Here is a 19698-nt window from a genome sequence, read left to right on the forward strand (position 1 = left end):
ATGAAGAAAGAGAGTGAGGAAGAGGAAGCAATGAAGAGAGAGCGAGAGAGAGGAAGCGATGGAGAGAGAAAGAGAGAGAGAGGAAGCGATGGAGAGAGAGGAAGCGATGGAGAGAGAGAGAGGAAGCGATGGAGAGAGAGAGAGAGAGAGAGAGAGAGAGAGAGAGAGGAATAGGAAACGATGAAGAGAGAAAGAGAGAGAGAGAGAGGAAGAGGAAGTGATGAAGAGAGAGAGAGAGAGTGGAAGAGGAAGCGATGAAGAGAGAGAGAGAGAGAGAAAGAGGAAGATGAAGGGATGAAGAGAGAGAGAGAGAGAGAGAGAGAGAGAGAGAGAGAGAGAGGAGAAGCGATGAAGAGAGAGAGTGAGAGAGAGAGAGAGAGAGAGAGGAAGAGGAAGCGATGAAGAGAGAGAGAGAGAGAGAGAGAGAGAGAGAGAGAGAGAGAGAGAGAGAGAGAGAGAGAGAGAGAGGAAGAGGAAGCGATGAAGAGAGAGAATGAGAGAGGAAGCGATGGAGAGAGAGAGAGAGAGAGAGAGAGAGAGAGAGAGAGAGAGAGAGAGAGAGAGAGAGAGAGAGAAGAGGAAGCGATGAAGAGAGAGAGAGAGGAAGAGGAAGCGATGAAGAGAGAGCGAGAGAGGAAGCGATGGAATGAGAGAGAGAGAGGAAGCGATGGAGAGAGAGGTAGCGATGGAGAGAGAGAGAGGGAGAGAGAGAGAGGGGGTAAGAGTGAGGGAGGAAGATATGGAGAGAGAGAGCGAGAGAGAGAGAATGTATTTTGTCTCTGTGCTCATTAATACCTAGCGTGTTAGCCACAGGGAGCACAAAGAGCAACTACACAATGACAGGGCTGTTGAGTGGGCCCCAGAAAGCAACCGCTCTTTTCCAAATTGCATCTGGTCCCAAAAGGCACTGCATGAGACTAACCTCCAAAACACACTCAGAACAAAAGAGCGTGAATATCAATGGCAGTGACGTATACATGTTTAATTTGGTGGATAGCATTGAAATGCATGCATCTCAAAAAAAGCTGTAGCATGTTGATTGGAAATATTTTAGTCAGACTCTATAAAATGACCTGCACCTGAGTGTGTGTGAGAGTCTGTGTGTGTGTGTGTGTGTGTGTGTGCGTTAGGTTTGTGATATGGAGAGGTGATGAAGAGGAGAAAGGAGAAAGTGGTGAAGACTCAGATTAGCGCAGTAGCACGGCACAACATAACACAGTGGAGAACAGCACTTTGCAGAGCAATAAGGCAATGAACAGACCCAGACTCATTTGGGGTGTATTCACTAGAAAACAAACGGAAACAAGTGGGAAACTAAATTGAACTTGTCCAATAAGAAACGCTATTTTTCTGTGGCAAAACGTTTTCTGTTGCAAAACGTTTCGCTACTGTATGCACTAATGAACACACCCCCGAACTCAGAAGTTCAAGGACAAAACAAGCACATGTGCTTGTGCTGCTATCAACGTACTGTACACATAATCCCATCTAGCATTTATCTGTTTATTTTCTCATTCTTGGCAGGCTCCTGTTGAAGTTCAAAGTGCAGTCATGGAGCACTGTCATAAAGCCAGAGCACAATATGTTGACAATTAAAGGTGCACACTGGTCATTGCATCAAAGGTACATCTTGTCTGGGGACTCAGGACTGTGGCACAGCAATAAGGGCGTCTTGATATACAGTGGGTTCTGACATTTTTGACACCCTTGATAAACACGAGAAAAAATGACTGTATAAAATAAATAATTCAAATACTGAGCTATATTGCATGCAAAAAAAAAGAAAGGAAATTATATTATTTTATACTAATACAATTCAAACAAATGTAAACGCCAAATGGCACTTGGATTGGAACCGGTGCTTTGGTCAGATGACATGAAAATAGAGCTCTTTGGCCACACACACCGGTGGTGGGTTTTACGTCGAAATGAGAATGCATAAGCAGCAAATAACCCCATACATAATGTCAAATATTAATGTTGATGTTATGAGGCTATTTTGCTTCCACTGGTCCTGGGGTTCTTGTTAAGGTCAATGGCATCATGAACTTTCCCCAGTACCAGGACATTTTTCCCAAAAACCTGATTGCCTCTGCCAGGAGGCTGAAACTTGGGGTTATTGTCTTGCTGGAAGATCCACTTCCGCCCAAGCACACAACAAAATCCACAAAGCCACAAATTAAAAAACCTGTGGTTTGAATTGAAGAGGGCAGTCCATAAGCGCAGACGAAGGATATCAAGGATCTGGAAGGATTCTGTATGGAGGAATGGTCTAAGATCCCTCCCAATGTGTTCTCCAATCTCATAAAACATTTTAGAAAAAGGCTCAGTGCCGTTATCCTCGCAAGGTGAGGTATTGAAAACAGGGTTGTGAATAATTTTGACACCTAGCTTTTTGAAAAAAAAAGTATTGTTTGTTGAACAAAATCTATTTCTCTGAGCGATTGTATTAGTATAAAATAATATAATTCCCCTCCCCTTTTTATTGCATACAATATAACTCTATAGGGAATAGGGTGCCATTTGGGACGTGCCCTGTGTGTGTTTGTAGTGGAGCCTGCAGCTACTTTGTCACGTCAATTCTCCATGGCCAAATCCTGATGAGCCACATCAACGGGACTACAGCAGAGAGAGTCAGCAGTTTTAAGTTCCTCAGCGTCTACATCACCGAGGACTTGACATGGACCAACAACACCACTACACTTGTCAAGAGGGCACAACAGCGTCTCTACTTCCTAAGGCGGCATGCCACCCCGGGTCCTCTCCAAATACTACCGCTGCACCATTGAGAGCGTCCTGACCGGTTGCATCACAGCCTGGTACGAGAATTGCTCCGTCCACAACCGCAAGGCCCTACAGCGGGTGAAGATGGCCCAGATCACCCATCCAGGACATCTACTTGAAATGGTGTATGAGGATGGCCTGCAGGATCATCAAGGACCCCACACACCCCAGCCACGAGCTGTTCTCTCCCTGAACGTCTGGCAGACGGTATCGGAGCATGAGGTCTGATGCCAACAGGCTCAGAGACAATTTCTTTATACAAGCCATCAGACTGCTGAACACTTCAACTGGACTGACCACCTGCACTGACTCTCCGCACCTTAGCACACATGCACACACACACACACACACACACACACACACACACACACACACACACACACACACACACACACACACACACACACACACTGCTACCAGACTATTATTATGATTGCTAAATACTGCACAATTTAAACACTTGACCCCCAATGCCTCCTTCCCCAAAACATGTGTAAATTGTGCCTTCTTGTATTATGCTAAAATGTTTATTCTATTCTACTGAGCCATTTACTTTATGTTTGTATTCTTACCTTTTATTATTTCTTATTGTTGTTGCATTGTCTAGAAGGAAACTGCAAGTAAGAATTTTGTTGGACGGTGTATACCATGTGTGTCAAAAGTTTGGACACACCTAATTCCAGGGGTTTTCTTAATTCTTACTATTTTCTACATTGTAGAATAATAGTGAAGACATAAAAACTATTTAATAACACAAATGGAATAATGTAGTAACCAAAAAAGTGTTAAACAAATCAAAATATATTCTATATTTGAGATTCTTCAAAGTAGCCACCCTTTGCCTTGATTACATCTTTGCACACTCGCTCAACCAGCTTCATGAGGTAGTCACCTGGAATGCATTTCAATTAACAGGTGTGCCTTGTTAAAAGTTAATTTGTGGAATTTATTTCCTTCTTAATACATTTGAGCCAATCAGTTGTGTTGTGACAAGGTAGTGGTGGTATACAGAAGATAGCCCTATTTGGTAAAAGACCAAGTCCATATTATGGCAAGAACAGCTCAAACAAGCAAAGAGAAATGACAGTCCATCATTACTTTAAGACATGAAGGTCAGTCAATCCGAAACATTTCAAAAACTTTGTGCCATCGCAAAAACCATCAAGCGCTATGATGAAACTAGCTCTCATGAGGAAAGCCACAGGAAAGGAAGACCCAGAGTTACCTCTGCTGCAGAGGATAATTTCATTAGAGTTAACTGCACCTCAGATTGCAGCCCAAATAAATGCTTCACAGAGTTCAAGTAACAGACACATCTCAACATCAACTGTTCAGAGGAGACTGTGTGAATCAGGCCTTCATGGTCGAATTGCTGCAAAGAAACCAATACTAAAGGACACCAATAAGAAGAAGAGACTTGCTTGGGCCAAGAAACATGAGCCATGAACATTAGACCGGTGGAAATCTTCCCTTTGGTCTGATGAGTCCAAATCTGAGATATTTGGTTCAAACAGCTGTGTCTTTGTGAGACGCAGAGTAAGTGAACGGATGATCACTGCATGTGTGGTTCCGACCGAATTCAAGGCACACTTAACCAGCATGGCAACCACAGCATTCTGCAGCGATATGCCATCCCATCTGGTTTGCGCTTAGCGGGACTATAATTTGTTTTTCAACAGGACAATAACCCAAAACACAACTCCAGGCTGTGTAAGGGCTATTTGACCAAGAAGGAGAGTGATGGAGTGCTGCATCAGATAACCTGGTCTCTACAATCACCCAACTTCAACCCAATTGAGATGGTTTGGGATGAGTTGGTGTAAGGGTTGTTGTGAGGTGTGACCCAGGTGCGGTGCAGGATAGACAGCAGGCAGTAGGCAGAGATGGTGAAACAAGGATCTTAAATGGTGGTCCCAAAGCCAGGATACAAAATAACGGACTTGTCACAATAAAATAAAGGAGGAGCAAATTGGTCTCCAAAAACAGGCTGACAGCAAAAATACGAAATACTAACTACGACTGAAACAACAATGAAACAGGGAGACCACTTCTCAAGTACCTGTACATACGTCTCACGATCAGACACTGATTCGTACTACTTGGCATCGAGAAACTAGCAGAGAAAACTGAGCAAGGGAACGCAGGGAAGTGAGGGCATAAATACACAGGTGAACAGGTAAAACAGGTGACACCAATAAGATCATGATTAGTCCAGACTGTGAGTGAGGAGGTGCCTAAGGATGTCGGAGGAGGACACCTAGTGGGTCACTCCGGAACTGCAACCCGCTCCTGTAACAGTGCACCCCCCCCCCCGACGAACAGCCGTTCACCTCGGTGCCTCCGGGTGGAAGCGACGGAATATTGTCATCAGCCCTGGGTCCAGAATGTCCCTCCTGGGCACCCAGGACCGCTCCTCCAGCCCATAACCCTCCCAGTCCACCAGAAATCGGATCCGGACCACAGTAAAAGCCGGCTTCCCTCCGACGAGGCGCAGCGGGGGAACAGGATGAGGAGGGGGAGCCAGGGGACAGGTGGCAACGGGCTTGAGGAGGGACATATGGAATGTGGGATGCACCCGAATGAGGGGGGGAAGTTGCAGGTGGTAGGCCACTGGGTTGACTCGCCGGACCACTCTGAATGGCCCGACGAACCGGGGGAACAGCTTCCTGGACTCCACGTGGAGGGGAAGATCCCGCGTGGAGAGCCACACCCTCTGTCCCGGGCAAAAAACCGGGGCCGGCAACGCCTGCGGTTGGCCTGATGTTGAGACCTGACCGAGGCCCGCTTAAGTGCCACCCGTACCTGCCTCCAGGTGCGGCAACAGCGACTGATGTGGGCCTGGACCGACGGGACCTCCGCCTCCTCCTCTTGCTCGGGGAATAGGGGGGGTTGGTACCCGTATTGTCACTGGAAGGGGGAAAAGCTGGTGGACGAGCAGAGAAGGGTGTTGTGGGCATCCTCCGCCCACGCCAGTCGCTGACTCCACGTTGCTTGGTTGCTGAGGTGCTACGCCTCCAGCAACCCAGCTACGTGGAGTCAGCGACTGGCGTGGGCGGAGGCGTGGGCGGAGGACGATTTAGCCGTCTCCCGGGCCGACGGGAGTTTGAGAAGAGGAATGAAGTGGGCAGCCTTGGAAAACCGGTCCACAATGACCAGGATGACTGTGTATCCATCAAAGGGGGGTAGGGCTGAAATGAAATCCAGCGAGATGTGGGACCAGGGGCGCTTGGGGATAGGCAGGGGTCGGAGCAGCCCTGCCGCAGGCTGATGTGAGCTCTTCGTGCGTGCGCACACCGGGCAAGCAGCCACGAAGGCATGTGTATCCCCCTCAGTTGATGGCCACCAGAACCTCTTACGCAGGAACTCCAACATCCTGGCGCCCACCGGATGGCTAGTGAGGTCGGACGCATGCGCACACTGAAGCAGTCATGAGCACGCAGCCTTGGGTATGTACATCCTCCCGATGGACCTCCGCCCGGATCGGGCACCTGCCGTAGCGCTGCTCTGACCAGCCTATCAATTCCCCACGAAACTGGGGCAGCAATCAGGGCTTTGGGGACAATGGGGTCGTCCCCAGGTCCATGGGGTCAAACTGCTGGGAGAGCGCATCAGGCTTGGTGTTCTTTGACCCCGGATGGTATGAGATCATGAACCGGAACCTGGTGAAGAACAACGCCCACCTGGCCTGGCGCGAGTTGAGCCTCTTAGCCCCCTGAATGTAGGCTAAGTTCTTATGGTCAGTCCATATGATGAATGGATGGGCGGCCCCCTCTAGCCAATGCCTCCACTCTCGCAGGGAGAGCTTGACCGCTAGCAGCTCACGGTTCCCCACATCATAATTCCACTCCACCGGGGACAGCCGACGGGAGAAAAACGAGCAGGGGTCAGTCTTACGATCCATGAGGAACCGCTGGGACAGGATTGCTCCCACCGCAACGTCTGAAGCATCCACCTCCACAATGAACGACGGGGACAGATCAGGATGCCCTAGGACCGGGGCCGATGTAAAGCGCTGCTTAATCGCATCGAATGTGTTCCCCGCTTCTGGGGTCCAGGCAAAGGAGCGCACGCTTGTCTGGGTGAGGGCTGTCAGGGGAGCGGCTAGGGAGCTAAAATTGCGAATAAATCGTCTATAAAAATAAGCTAACCCTAAAAACCGTTGCAGTTGCTTGAGGGAGGAGGGCTGGGGCCAATCCAGTACAGCGCTGACCTTGGCTGGGTCCATCCGTAGGTCCCCCTTGGTGATGATGAACCCCAGGAAGAAGATTGTCTCTGTGTGGAACATGCACTTCTCCACCTTGACGTAGAGCTGGTGACGGAGAAGGCGTTGGAGGACCTGCCAAACGTGCTGCTGGTGTTCACTCATGTCCTTGAAAATATTAGGATGTCATCCAAATACACGAAGACACTGTAGTCGAGGAGGTCCCGGAGCACGTTATTGACCAACACCTGGAACACCGCAGGCACGTTGGCTAGACCAAACTGCATGACTTGGTACTCGTAATTCCCACTGGGTGTGTTAAAAGCCGTCTTCCACTCGTCCCCCTCCCGAATCCTCACCAGGTTGTAGGCATTTCGTAAGTCCAGCTTGGTGAAGACCGGGCTCCCTGCAAAAACTCGAATGCCGTCGTCATCAGGGGGAGTGGGTAGCGGTTCTGATGAGTGGTCGGTGGAGACCGGAACAGCCATGTACCAGTCTATCCGGGGTTTGTGTGCGACCAGCCAGGGGTGCCCGAGGACAAGGGGACACTCCGGAGAGTCCACAATGAAAAACTGGATATCCTCCCATAGCCCCCCTGCCACCCGGACACTCACGGGGACAGTGCGCCGGGTGATGAAGCCCGAACCCAACGGCTGCCCGTCCAGGCCAATGACCTGAACCCGGCTCGGAGAGGGAGAGTAACGGAACACTCCACCCTTGGGCCAGCCCTGCGTCCATCAGGTTTCCCGCGGCCCCCGAATCCACCAGTGCATGCACCTGACGCGGGCCCACTGAACCCTGACGGTGAGAAAAGTCTGGGAGTCTCTGGAGTTGGGATTTCGGTTCCGCTCGCTAGCACCCCTCCCGATATTAACGAGCCCTCCCGTTTCCCGGCTTTTACGGGCATGAGTCGCAGTGGTGACCTGCCTGGCCGCAGTACAGGCAATGTCCCTGGCCTCCATCCTGGACAAGTGCGCCGCACCCAGCTGCATAGCCTCCCCCTTAGGCTTCTCCTCCCTGAATCGGTGGAAAGTATCCGGGCTGATAGGGGGACGCGGAGGCGCGCCTTGCGTCATCCCTCTCTCGTGCGCCATTTCACAACGCTGATTGTCTACCCGCACCGAGAGCTCGACGAGGCCGTCAAGTCGCTCAGGCAGCTCCCTGAAGGAGAGATCGTCCTTCATCCCCTCCGATAGCCCATGCGAGTAAAGGACGACCAGGGCGACCTCCTCCCATCCTGCCTCTCGAGTCCGGGTCCGGAGCTCCACGGAGTAGTCCGCCACCGAACGGTCACCCTGCCGACAGGCCGTGAGCCGCCTCCCGTCCTCGTGCCCCGACACCACCCGAGAGGTATCGAACACCTTGCGTAGCTCCCAGTTGAATTGGTAGGAGTCGGTGCACGCCAGAGTTTGGCTCTCCCACTCCGCGGTAGCCCAGGAAAGGGCCTGACCCATCAACAGAGTGATAATGTAGGCCACCCTGCCCTGCTCCATCGGGAAGGAGGAGGGTTGTAGGCTGAATAACAGGGAACACTGGGTAAGGAATTCCCTGCAGCCCTCTAGACGTTCCGTCGTACCTTACCAGAGGTGGTAGTTGGGGTTCCCGCGATGTCGCAGGCGAGACTGGAGACGCCGCTGCTGCGGCTTCTTGCTCCGCCGGCTGCCGGGGCTGGTCGGGTGTCCACCCGGCTCTGCACTGCGATCGTCAGCTGGCAGAGATTCTCGGTGATCTGCTGCAGGCTGCGGTTGTGCTGGTTCAGCATAGCTCCCTGCGTTGCCATTGCTCTACGATACTGTGCTGCCTCCGCTGGGTCCATATTGGCTCCATTTTCTGTAAGGGTTGGTGTGAGGTGTGACCCAGATGTGGTGCAGGATAGACAGTAGGCAGTAGGCAGAGATGGTGAAACAAGGATCTTTACTGGTGGTCCCAAAGCCAGGATACAAAATAACGGACTTGCCACGATAAAATAAAGGAGGAACAAATTGGTCTCCAAAAACAGGCTGACAGCAAAAATACGAAATACTAACTACGACTGAAACAACAATGAAACAGGGAGAACACTTCTCAAGTACCTGTACATACGTCTCACGATCAGACACTGATTCGTACTACTTGGCATCGAGAAACTAGCAGAGAAAACTGAGCAAGGGAACGCAGGGAAGTGAGGGCATAAATACACAGGTGAACAGGTAGACACCGGTGACACCAATAGGATCATGATTAGTCCAGACTGTGAGTGAGGAGGTGCCTAAGGATGTCGGAGGAGGACACCTAGTGGGTCGCTCCGGAACTGCGACCCCCTCCTGTAACAAGTTGGACCGCAGAGTGAAGGAAAAGCAGCCAACAAGTGCTCCTTGGAACTCCTTCAAGACTGTTGGAAAAGCTTTCCAGGTGAAGCTGGTTGAGAGAATGCCAAGGTGGTTACTTTGATGAATCTAGAATCTAAAATATATTTTGATATGTTTAACACTTTTTTGGTTACAACATGATTCCATATGTGTTATTTCATAGTTTTGATGTCTTCACTATTATTCTACAATGTAGAAAATAGTCAAAAGAAAGAAAAACCCTTGAATGAGTAGGTGTGTCCAAACCTTTGACTGGTACTGTACATACAACTAATACAACTTGAAACTTGAAACTGATGAGCCTAGAGAACAGCCTCATACAGTCATTTCCCAATAGAGGACTTACTGAAGAAAGTCTATAGCCTAAAATGCTAGAATTGTATCCAATGAGAAACACAACATTGAAATGCAATGTCTGTCTACAAGGGAAAAAGCAAGAGAGAATGTAAAAGGCCTTGTGTTGTGTCCACAGTCCAGCATGTGAGGACTGTGGCCCTCCAGGGCCCTGTTTAAACAGGCCTGTACTTGAATGGTGTTTAAATAGGCCTGCATTTGCATGGTGTTTTAACAGGCATGTGTTTGCATGGTGTTTAAACATGACTGTATTTGCATGGTGTTTGAACAGGCCTGTATTTGCATGTTGTTTAAACAGGCCTGTATTTGTGTGTTGTTTAAACAGGCCTGTATTTGCATGGTGTTTAAACAGGCCTCTATTTGCATGGTGTTTGAACAGGCATGTATTTGCATGGTGTTTAAAAATGCATTTATTTGCTATTTGTATGGTGTTTGCGAATGAAAAGAGGGTCTTGTTCAACATAGGATGAAATCGTGGTAACATGATACCAGATGAGTGCACTGACTGGCAAACAACATTGAGGAGGACTGAAGCTAGGATTAGCTGTAGGAGGAGGGGAAACTGGGGCAGGAAATGGGCAATTTTGTGAAAATGTTCTGTCTCACCCTCCTTCATGAGAAGGTTGGTGAAGGCAAAACCTTTGATGAAGTTGAACCTCTTTCCACTTGCTTGAAATGTTTTCTATTTTCTAAAGGGGGGGTTGGGGGGAGGGGGGGCATGTAGTCACCTTCTGTTGCCACACACACACACAAAAGCGCACAAACACAAGTGCACACACATGCCTCAAGGACACCTCCTCCCTCTGTGTCTGTGCCCTACACACTCTCAATGCGTCTGCTGCTTTTAATAGAGTGTGCCGTGCCTCTCTCTCCCAGCCAGCGTAATTAAGGAGCTTTAGAGTCTGTTGAAAACCTGTTTACGGACATCACTGTACTGCCATTACCCCTCCCCTGGTGTGTCTGACCTGATACCTAGTAACACAGCCAGTCTGAGTCTAATGAACTGATACCTAGTAACACAGCCAGTCTGACCTGATACCTAGTAACACAGCCAGTCTGAACTGATACCTAATTACACAGCCAGTCTGAACTGTTACCTAGTAACACAACCAGTCTGAACTGATACCTAGTAACACAGCCAGTCTGAACTGATACCTAGTAACACAGCCAGTCTGAACTGATACCTAGTAACACAGCCAGTCTGAGTCTAATGAACTGATACCTAGTAACACAGCCAGTCTGAGTCTAATGAACTGATACCTAGTAACACAGCCAGTCTGAGTCTAATGAACTGATACCTAGTAACACGGCCAGTCTGAGTCTAATAAACTGATACCTAGTAACACAGCCAGTCTGAACTGATACCTAGTAACACAGCCAGTCTGAACTGATACCTAGTAACACAGCCAGTCTGAGTCTAATGAACGGATACCTAGTAACACAGCCAGTCTGAACTGATACCTAGTAACACAGCCAGTCTGAACTGATACCTAGTAACACAGCCAGTCTGAACTGATACCTAGTAACACAGCCAGTCTGAACTGATACCTAGTAACACAGCCAGTCTGAACTGATACCTAGTAACACAGCCAGTCTAAACTGATACCTAGTAACACAGCCAGTCTGAGTCTAATGAACGGATACCTAGTAACACAGCCAGTCTGAACTGATACCTAGTAACACAGCCAGTCTGAACTGATACCTAGTAACACAGCCAGTCTGAACTGATACCTAGTAACACAGCCAGTCTGAACTGATACCTAGTAACACAGCCAGTCTGAACTGATACCTAGTAACACAGCCAGTCTGAACTGATACCTAGTAACACAGCCAGTCTAAACTGATACCTAGTAACAATGGAGAGGGATTGGATTCATGAGGCCTCCTGTAGCTCAGTTGGTAGAGCATGGCGCTTGCAACGTCTGGGTTGTGAGTTCGATTCCCACGGGGGACCAGTATGAAAAATGTATGCACTCGCTAATTGTAAGTCGCTCTGGATAAGAGCGTCTACTAAAATGTAAAATGTAATGATACTGATGGACCAAAACAAAAGCCAGGGATATTGTGCATGCACAGGCACTGTATGTGGGTGTATTGAATAAGTTCTGTTTGTGAGGAACTGTGTTCTACCCACTCTGTACATAAATCCATGTGAGTAGCCTACAGTATGGAAAGTATTCAGACCCTTTGACTTCTTCCATGTTATGTTACAGCCTTATTCTAAAATTGATTAACTAAAACATTTTCCTCATCAATCTACACACAAAAATGTGTGTGTAGATTGAGAAACTCCGCAAATACAGGCGTGCCAAGCTTGTAGCGTCATACCCAAGAAGACGTATGAAAAATGTATGCACTCACTAACTGTAAGTCGCTCTGGATAAGAGCGTCTGCTAAATGACTAAAATGTAAACGTAAGACTCAAGGCTGTAATCGCTGCCAGAGGTGCTTACTTTCCGAATGCACTGTATGTGTTTTGCACTGAAGTACACGTTGCATAAAGCTTTAATCAAGGCTGCCCTATTGTGCCTGATCAGATGCGTGTTTGCTTTGTTTGTGATATGAGTGGTGTGAGTCTTTGTGTGCGTGTCTGTTTGTGTGTGTGTGTGTGTGCATGTGGGGTGGATTTGCAGGCCATTGTAAAAATAGTCCAGCAGCCTGGGTTGGGGATTAGATGTGTGTTGTAACAAGCAAGCTCCACAGGCTTTTCAGGGAACCTACCACAGAGCGTTGGAACAAGGACATCCTACCCACCATCTGTGGATGGGTCAGCCATGCGGGCTGTGCTGGGGGTTGCTGGAGTGGGTGGGATGGAAGAATAGAGGTCTCTCTGTGGAGGATTGAGGCTAGGTTGGTTGCTATAGGCTGTCTTCTCCTCACTCTGTTGCTCTTCAAGGAAACCCCTTGGAGCCAGACGCTGCTGCTATTGTTGTTAACAACACCTATTTGGTTGTTATGAGAAGGCACTGTCCCGTTGAGATATCATCCCTAAGGCTGGAGAGTAGAGCCTGAACAAGTTCTGCTTAGGTTGAAGGGGGGGTGTCAGCCACTGTATCTCCTACATGAAGGGGGGGGGTGTCAGCCATTGTATCTCCTACATGAAGGGGGGGTGTCAGCCATTGTATCTCCTACATGAAGGGGGGGTGTCAGCCATTGTATCTCCTACATGAAGGGGGTGTCAGCCATTGTATCTCCTACATGAAGGGGGGGGGTGTTACTACTACTACTACTACTACTACTACTACTACTACTACTACTACTAGGACCACAGGACAGGTTCTCCAATAGTGCAGTAGGCCGACAGGCAGACAGACAAGCAGACAGACAGACGCAGTCTGCTAGGTGTTCTGACATGGTCTGGTTGCTCGGGACATGGAGGTGGGTGCTATGCTCCAACCCATGCACTATAGCTGGTAGATCTGGTGTGTCTGTGTACTATACCTGAGCTGTTGGTGCGCCCGCGGTACACGTCGTCGTAGGCCTTCCACTGCTGTGTGACCTGGTAGGCATGGATAAACACCACCAGTACCCCAACCAGGCAGATGAGAGGCACCAGGGCTGCTGTACTAAGAGCAGCATAGATATTAGGAATGAAACACCTGCAGAGAGAGAGAGAGGAAGAGGCAGAGGGGGTCTTAGTACACAAAACATGCAGTAAACAGCCAAGGAGAGGCGCAAACGTAAGCTATGTTCCTTTATTGTGCTGCATTACAGTAGGTCAAGATCTTGTTGCTCCAACATCCTTCAACAGGATCTAAGGCCCTGATACCTCTGAGCCTTCATAAGACTCTCAGAATTCCCAGTTAATAACAAGCTTCAAAGACATTTCCTTTCTGTACAAATATGAAGTTAAACCTCCCTCTCACAACTAGTTCAGCCCTGAAGCAACCCGGGGATAACATCTAAATACACTTAAAGTGTTTTTCTGACTTTCGGGGGGGGATAAACAAAACATTTTGCCTCCTTTTGAAAATGGAGTCTTATTTATTGAGGTTTACATCAATATAGCTGCTCTGTTGGCCCTCGCTTGTATTCTCTCCAGTCTTCGGCGTGCCAAAGTGACAGAGAGGTGAAGAGCGTGCCAAGAGGGGAGGACTGCTCTAGTCTCTGCTGCTGATTAGGAAATGGTTAGAACTATCTGGCAGGGGATCAAATCCACCACTATCACTGACCACTTCAAATAAAACATCTAACACTTCTCTTCCAATCTCTGGTCAAATACTGATCCTGGGCTCTATTTTAACAAACCCAATGCAATGGTAAATCTAAGAGCAGGCGGTAGCGCTATCAGTTCGAGGGTGTGTCAGAAATATTTTTGCTAATTTCACAAGCAAGAATGATGGGCGCAGTGCTGGCGGTGGTGCTAAATGTCTGGGTTTTGATTAATAAATAAGTTGTAGAGGCTTGACCCCCTCACTGGCCAATCAGAACCTGCTCCATGGCTAAATATGTGGTTGCTTCAAGTCTTTTATCTATTGCCTTTGAATCAACTCCAGTTCCAATGTTAGTCAGTTATAGTTTGTTAAATAGCTTACAGATATGAAAAAACTAAATGTAGACCTATCCCATCTTTGCAAAATATGTTAAATTGAACATGTTTGTAGTCCACATTGTTCTAAGTAATTGCATGGCTTCAATATGGAAATATATAGGCCTACATGGTATTCACACTGGTGTATGGGCTAGGTGTGACACTCTGGCTCCATGGACTTTGATTATTGAGCCAGGGTTGTTCATTTTCTTTGTTTGGGTGCATTTCTATGTTGGATCTAGTTGTTCATTTCTATGTTTGGTTTTGTTGTTGATTAGTCATATGACTCCCAATCGGAGGTAACGAGTGTCAGCTGTCGGCTCGTTATCTCTGATTGGGAGCCATATTTAAACTGTGTGGTTTCACCTGGGTTTTGTGGGTTTTTGTTCCTTTTGGTCAGTGTACCGTAGGACTTCACATTCGTCATTTGTTTGTTGTTTTCGTGGTTGCTTTTATTTAAATAAAGTCATCATGTTCACTCCACGCGCTGCGTATTGGTCCGTTTCCTCAGACGATCGTGACAGAAAAACCCACCATCAAAGGACCAAGCAGCGTGTCAAGCGGCAACAGGACCCAGCTCCAAAGGCTTCCTGGACATGGGAGGAGATTTTGGACGGAAAGGGGTCCTGGACTTGGGAGGAGATCCTGGATGGGATGGATCGCCGTCCATGGAGCGAAACGGTGGAGAGGCGACGGCGAGAGGAGCAACGGCGTCAGCAGGGCCATCGTCGGAAGGTCGAGAGGCAACCCCAAAAAGTTTTTGGGGGGCACATGGCTTGGGCGGCTGGGCAGCAGGAGGCTACCACAGGGCTGACGGAGGCAGAGAAGGGGCATATTCAAAGGGCAACCAGGTTACGGGGGTCACTGGGCAAAGTAGGGAAAGGAGATGTAGAGGCACGGCGAGTGGTACTGGGGTATATTACCAGTCCGGTCCGGCCCGTTCCAGTTCCCGGGGTAGAGCCAGTGGTGTGTGCCTCCAGTAGGGTCCGGCCTGTTACGACCCCTCGCACCAAGTGTACGGTGCGCGTCTCCAGCCCGGCTCGGCCTGTTCCGGTTCCTCGCACCAAGGATCCGGTGCGCTTCGCCAGCCCGGCCCGGCCTGTTCCGGCCACTCGCACCAGGGATACGGTGCGCGTCGCCAGCCCGGCCCGGCCTGTTCCGGCCACTCGCACCAGGGAAACGGTGCGCGTCGCCAGCCCTTTCCCACCAGTGCCTACACCACGCACCAAGCCTCCTGTGTGTCCCCAGAGTCCTGTGCGTCCTGTTGTTGCTCTCCGCACTAGCCCTGAGATGCGTGTCCTCAGCCCGGTACCTCCAGTTCCGGCACCACGCATCAGGCCTACGGTGCGTCCCCAGGGTCCAGCATGCCCTGTTGCTGCTCTCCGCACTAGGCCTTATGTGCGTCCCCAGGGTCCAGCATGCCCTGTTGCTTCTCCCCGCACTAGCCCTGAGATGCGTGTCCTCAGCCCGGTACCTCCAGTTCCGGCACCACGCACCAGGCCTATGATGCGCCTCAGACGGCCAGAGTCTGCCGTCTGCCCAACGGGGCCTGAACTGTCCGTCTGCCCAACGCCGTCTGAACTGCCCGTCTGCCCAACGCCGTCTGAACTGTCCGTCTGCCAAGCGCCGCAGGAACTGCCCGTCTGTACTGAGCCTGCAAAGCCGCCCGTCTGCCATGAGCCTTCAGAGCCGTCCGCCAGACCCGGAGCCGCTAGAGCTCTCCGCCAGACAGGATCAGCCAGAGCCTTCCGCCAGACAGGATCAGCCAGAGCCTTCCGCCAGACAGGATCAGCCAGAGCCTTCCGCCAGACAGGATCAGCCAGAGCCTTCCGCCAGACAGGATCAGCCAGAGCCTTCCGCCAGACAGGATCAGCCAGAGCCTTCCGCCAGACAGGATCAGCCAGAGCCTTCCGCCAGACAGGATCAGCCAGAGCCTTCCGCCAGACAGGATCAGCCAGAGCCTTCCGCCAGACAGGATCAGCCAGAGCCTTCCGCCAGCCAGGATCCGCCAGAGCCGTCCAGCCAGGATCCGCCAGAGCCGTCCAGCCAGGATCCGCCAGAGCCCCTTAGTCAGGTACTGTCCCTTAGTCCGGTGCTGCCCCTTAGTCCGGTGCCGCCCCTTAATCCAGTGGGGGTTAGTTGGGGGGGTGGTCATGTGGAGGGGGCTACGGAAGCGGATAGTGACTAAGGTGGGGTGGGGACCACGACCTGGGCCAGAGCCGCCACCATGGACAGACGCCCACCCAGACCCTCCCCTAGACTGTATGCTGGTGCGCCCGGAGTTCGCACCTTTAGGGGGGGGTACTGTGACACTCTGGCTCCATGGACTTTGATTATTGAGCCAGGGTTGTTCATTTTCTTTGTTTGGGTGCATTTCTATGTTGGATCTAGTTGTTCATTTCTATGTTTGGTTTTGTTGTTGATTAGTCATATGACTCCCAATCGGAGGTAACGAGTGTCAGCTGTCGGCTCGTTATCTCTGATTGGGAGCCATATTTAAACTGTGTGGTTTCACCTGGGTTTTGTGGGTTTTTGTTCCTTTTGGTCAGTGTACCGTAGGACTTCACATTCGTCATTTGTTTGTTGTTTTCGTGGTTGCTTTTATTTAAATAAAGTCATCATGTTCACTCCACGCGCTGCGTATTGGTCCGTTTCCTCAGACGATCGTGACACTAGGCCTACTGTAAATTGCATTATGGCTGAGCATGGACATGCCAAACAATATCGATAAGCAAGATTAAGTTCATTATCGATAAGGCCTAAAAAGAGAGAGAATAAAAAGACAGCGAAACAAAACAAAACAATAACTTGTTTTAAATAGGCTGTGTCTAAATACACTTCCAGGCACCATAATTGCTCCCTGTGGGCATGTAATATTAAAACAACGCAGACTAAGGAGAGTTTTACGCACATCCAAACTTTTCACAGTAGCTGGACAAAGAGCCAATATAAAGAGAAAGGGAGAATGTCTACACTGTTATCCTGCTCCCAAATATAATGTTTTATGAACATAATCGGAACCATCTTACAGGTCAGATCGCATTCACACTTCTCCCGAAGTTGCATTGCATGAGCACCACGGACGTTCTCACCATAAAACCAGGATGGTGAAACATTCTGATAAGTTTGGTTTTAATAAAATTAAACGACAAACAAGCAATCTGTATTTTTTTAAACAAACAAATGTAAAATGTAATGATATCATAAAAATGACAACGCACTGCCGTTGAACCATCCTCCTTTATAGTAGACCTAGGGTAAGTGTAGCCCGAGGAGGCCTTGGGTTTTTTCAAAATATGAAACTGAAAACAAGCCATTGTTACAGGGAAAAATATTCACCGGTTTTCACCGAGGTTCTCATCTCTGGTTTAATGATGGGCAATGACACATGTAGCCTACATCATGGAGGGGTTTTACTCACGTCCAAAACGGGAGCTGCATGGCTAAAATAATGTGGGCCTGCCTACAATACATAGTTAAAAAGGGAATGTCAGCTCATTGTTTTACTCCTCTCGAACTTGATCAATAAAGCTTTGGTGATTAAGATTTATTTCCAAGTGGTCTTACGAGCAAAACTCTTTATCGACAGTCTTGACTACCTCGTAATTGCATTAAAAAAAGTATTTTTATATATATATATAAAAATACTTCATTGAGAGGAGGGAAGCCTATGCTTGGTTTTTAATTAAATAAAACAAAATGGGGGCCTCCTGAGTGGCGCAGCGGTCTAAGGCCTGCATCACTTACAGCCGGCCGCGACCGGGAGACCCATGAGGCAGCACACAATTGGCCCAGCGTCATCCGGGTTAGGGGAGGGTTTGTCCAGCTGGGATGTCCTTGTCCCATCGCGCTCCAGCGACTCCTTGTGGCGGGCCGGGCGCCTGCAAGCTGACTTTTCGCCAGTTGTATGGTATTTCCTCCGACACATTGGTGCGGCTGGCTTCCAGGTTAAGCGAGCAGTGTGTCAAGAAGGAGTGCGGTTTGGCAGGGTCGTGTTTCGGAGGACACATGGCTCTAGACCTTCGCCTCTCCCAATGGGACAAAACTATAGCTACCAATTGGAGAGAAAAAGGGATAAAAGTACCCAAAAAATGAAAAAGATAGGTTTAATGATTGTAAATACGAAGTATACAGGCACCAAAAGCACATTACTCTTGTTCCATGCGCATATGGGAAGTGTGCATCACAGCTGGATAGGCTGGCCCTAACAGGGCTGCCTGAAATTAACACTTTGGATCATGTTTTTAAGGACACACCTCAAATATTTACACCACTCGCATCTGAGCACAAGCGAGCAGATATAAGACAGGTTAATTACCAATCCTTGAGCAACAGTTTGAAAATAGCTGAGCGCTGGCTTTAACATGTGGAAATTGCCATTGAACGTCCGTTTGACACTAGCGCCGCCTTAACGCCAGCCGAAAATAGAGCCCCCTGAGTTCAATGTCATATTTGATCTTAGTTTAGCTTTTTAATCCATCATAATTATCGGTTGATGAGCTGAAGTACAGTGCAGTTACTTTGCCGTGTAAGTGTGTGTGTGTGGTGTGTCTGTGTGTGTTTGTGTGAGTGTCTGTGTGAGTGAGTGTGTGTGTGGTGTGTGTGTGTGTGTTTAAGCTCACACTCAGTGTTTGTGTCCTTGCAGCAGCACATTCCACCAAATAGCACAGTCAGACATGGCTCCTATTCTCTGTGTCACACAACAAACACAACACACTGCCTAGGGAGAGCGCAGCGAAGACTGTGTGTTCTTTCTGAGGGGTATCCCAGCCCCAACGGCCCTCAAGTCACCCTCCAAGTGTTAAGCCTAGCCATGGTGTCCAGTTCAATCTAGGCCAATCAGCAGCTCTATGGCCAGCCACAGTCATACCTCTCATGGTTCCTTGTTATGGATCTAAAAAATACAGCAGGAACAATATTAATATTGTCTGCCTGTCTGTCTGCCTACTTGTCTGTCTGCCTGTCTGCTTGTCTGTCTGTCGATCTGCCTGTCTGCTTGTCAGTCTGCCTGTCGGTCTGCCTGCCGGTCTGCCTGTCTGTCTGTCTGACCGTCTGCCTGCCGGTCTGCCTGTCTGCCTGTCTGTCTGCCTGTCTGCCTGTTTGTCTGTCTGCCTGTCTGCCTGTCTACCTCTGCCCTCCCTATTCTCTCCCTTTCTCTCTCCCCCTCCTTTGTGGTAATCTATTCTGAGGAATTCACTCCTATAATCTGTCCCTGTTGTGTTCCAATGGTGTCATTAAGAAGGTAGGGAGTCTGTGTTTGGCTATGGGAAAAACAACCCTGCCATCTTGTTATGACGTTAAGTTTATCTCAATAAGCACGCCAACGGTGCCATCTCACAGGACACAAATACAGCCGTACCCTCCTCCATCCGGATAAATCATTTGCTATGTTAGACATAGTAGAATGTGAAGTATGTCAAATAATAACAACAATAATAATACAGTACTGCATCATGTTTTTCCTGCTTGAGGAAGTGTAA

General features: G+C 49.0%; 1 protein-coding gene across 1 annotated transcript in view; it reads right to left on the minus strand.

Annotated features, from left to right (window-relative positions):
• The window catches only part of LOC121584425 (adhesion G-protein coupled receptor V1-like), a 197916-nt gene that overhangs the window by 22012 nt on the left and 156206 nt on the right, over positions 1 to 19698 (minus strand). Inside the window, exon 85 of the mRNA XM_041900302.2 lies at positions 13129 to 13286. Within this exon, the coding sequence (XP_041756236.2) occupies positions 13129 to 13286 (158 nt within the window). The remainder of the gene's footprint in view (positions 1 to 13128; positions 13287 to 19698) is intronic.

This window comes from Coregonus clupeaformis, chromosome 16, assembly GCF_020615455.1.
Source record: "Coregonus clupeaformis isolate EN_2021a chromosome 16, ASM2061545v1, whole genome shotgun sequence".
NCBI classification, from domain to species: Eukaryota; Metazoa; Chordata; class Actinopteri; order Salmoniformes; family Salmonidae; genus Coregonus; species Coregonus clupeaformis.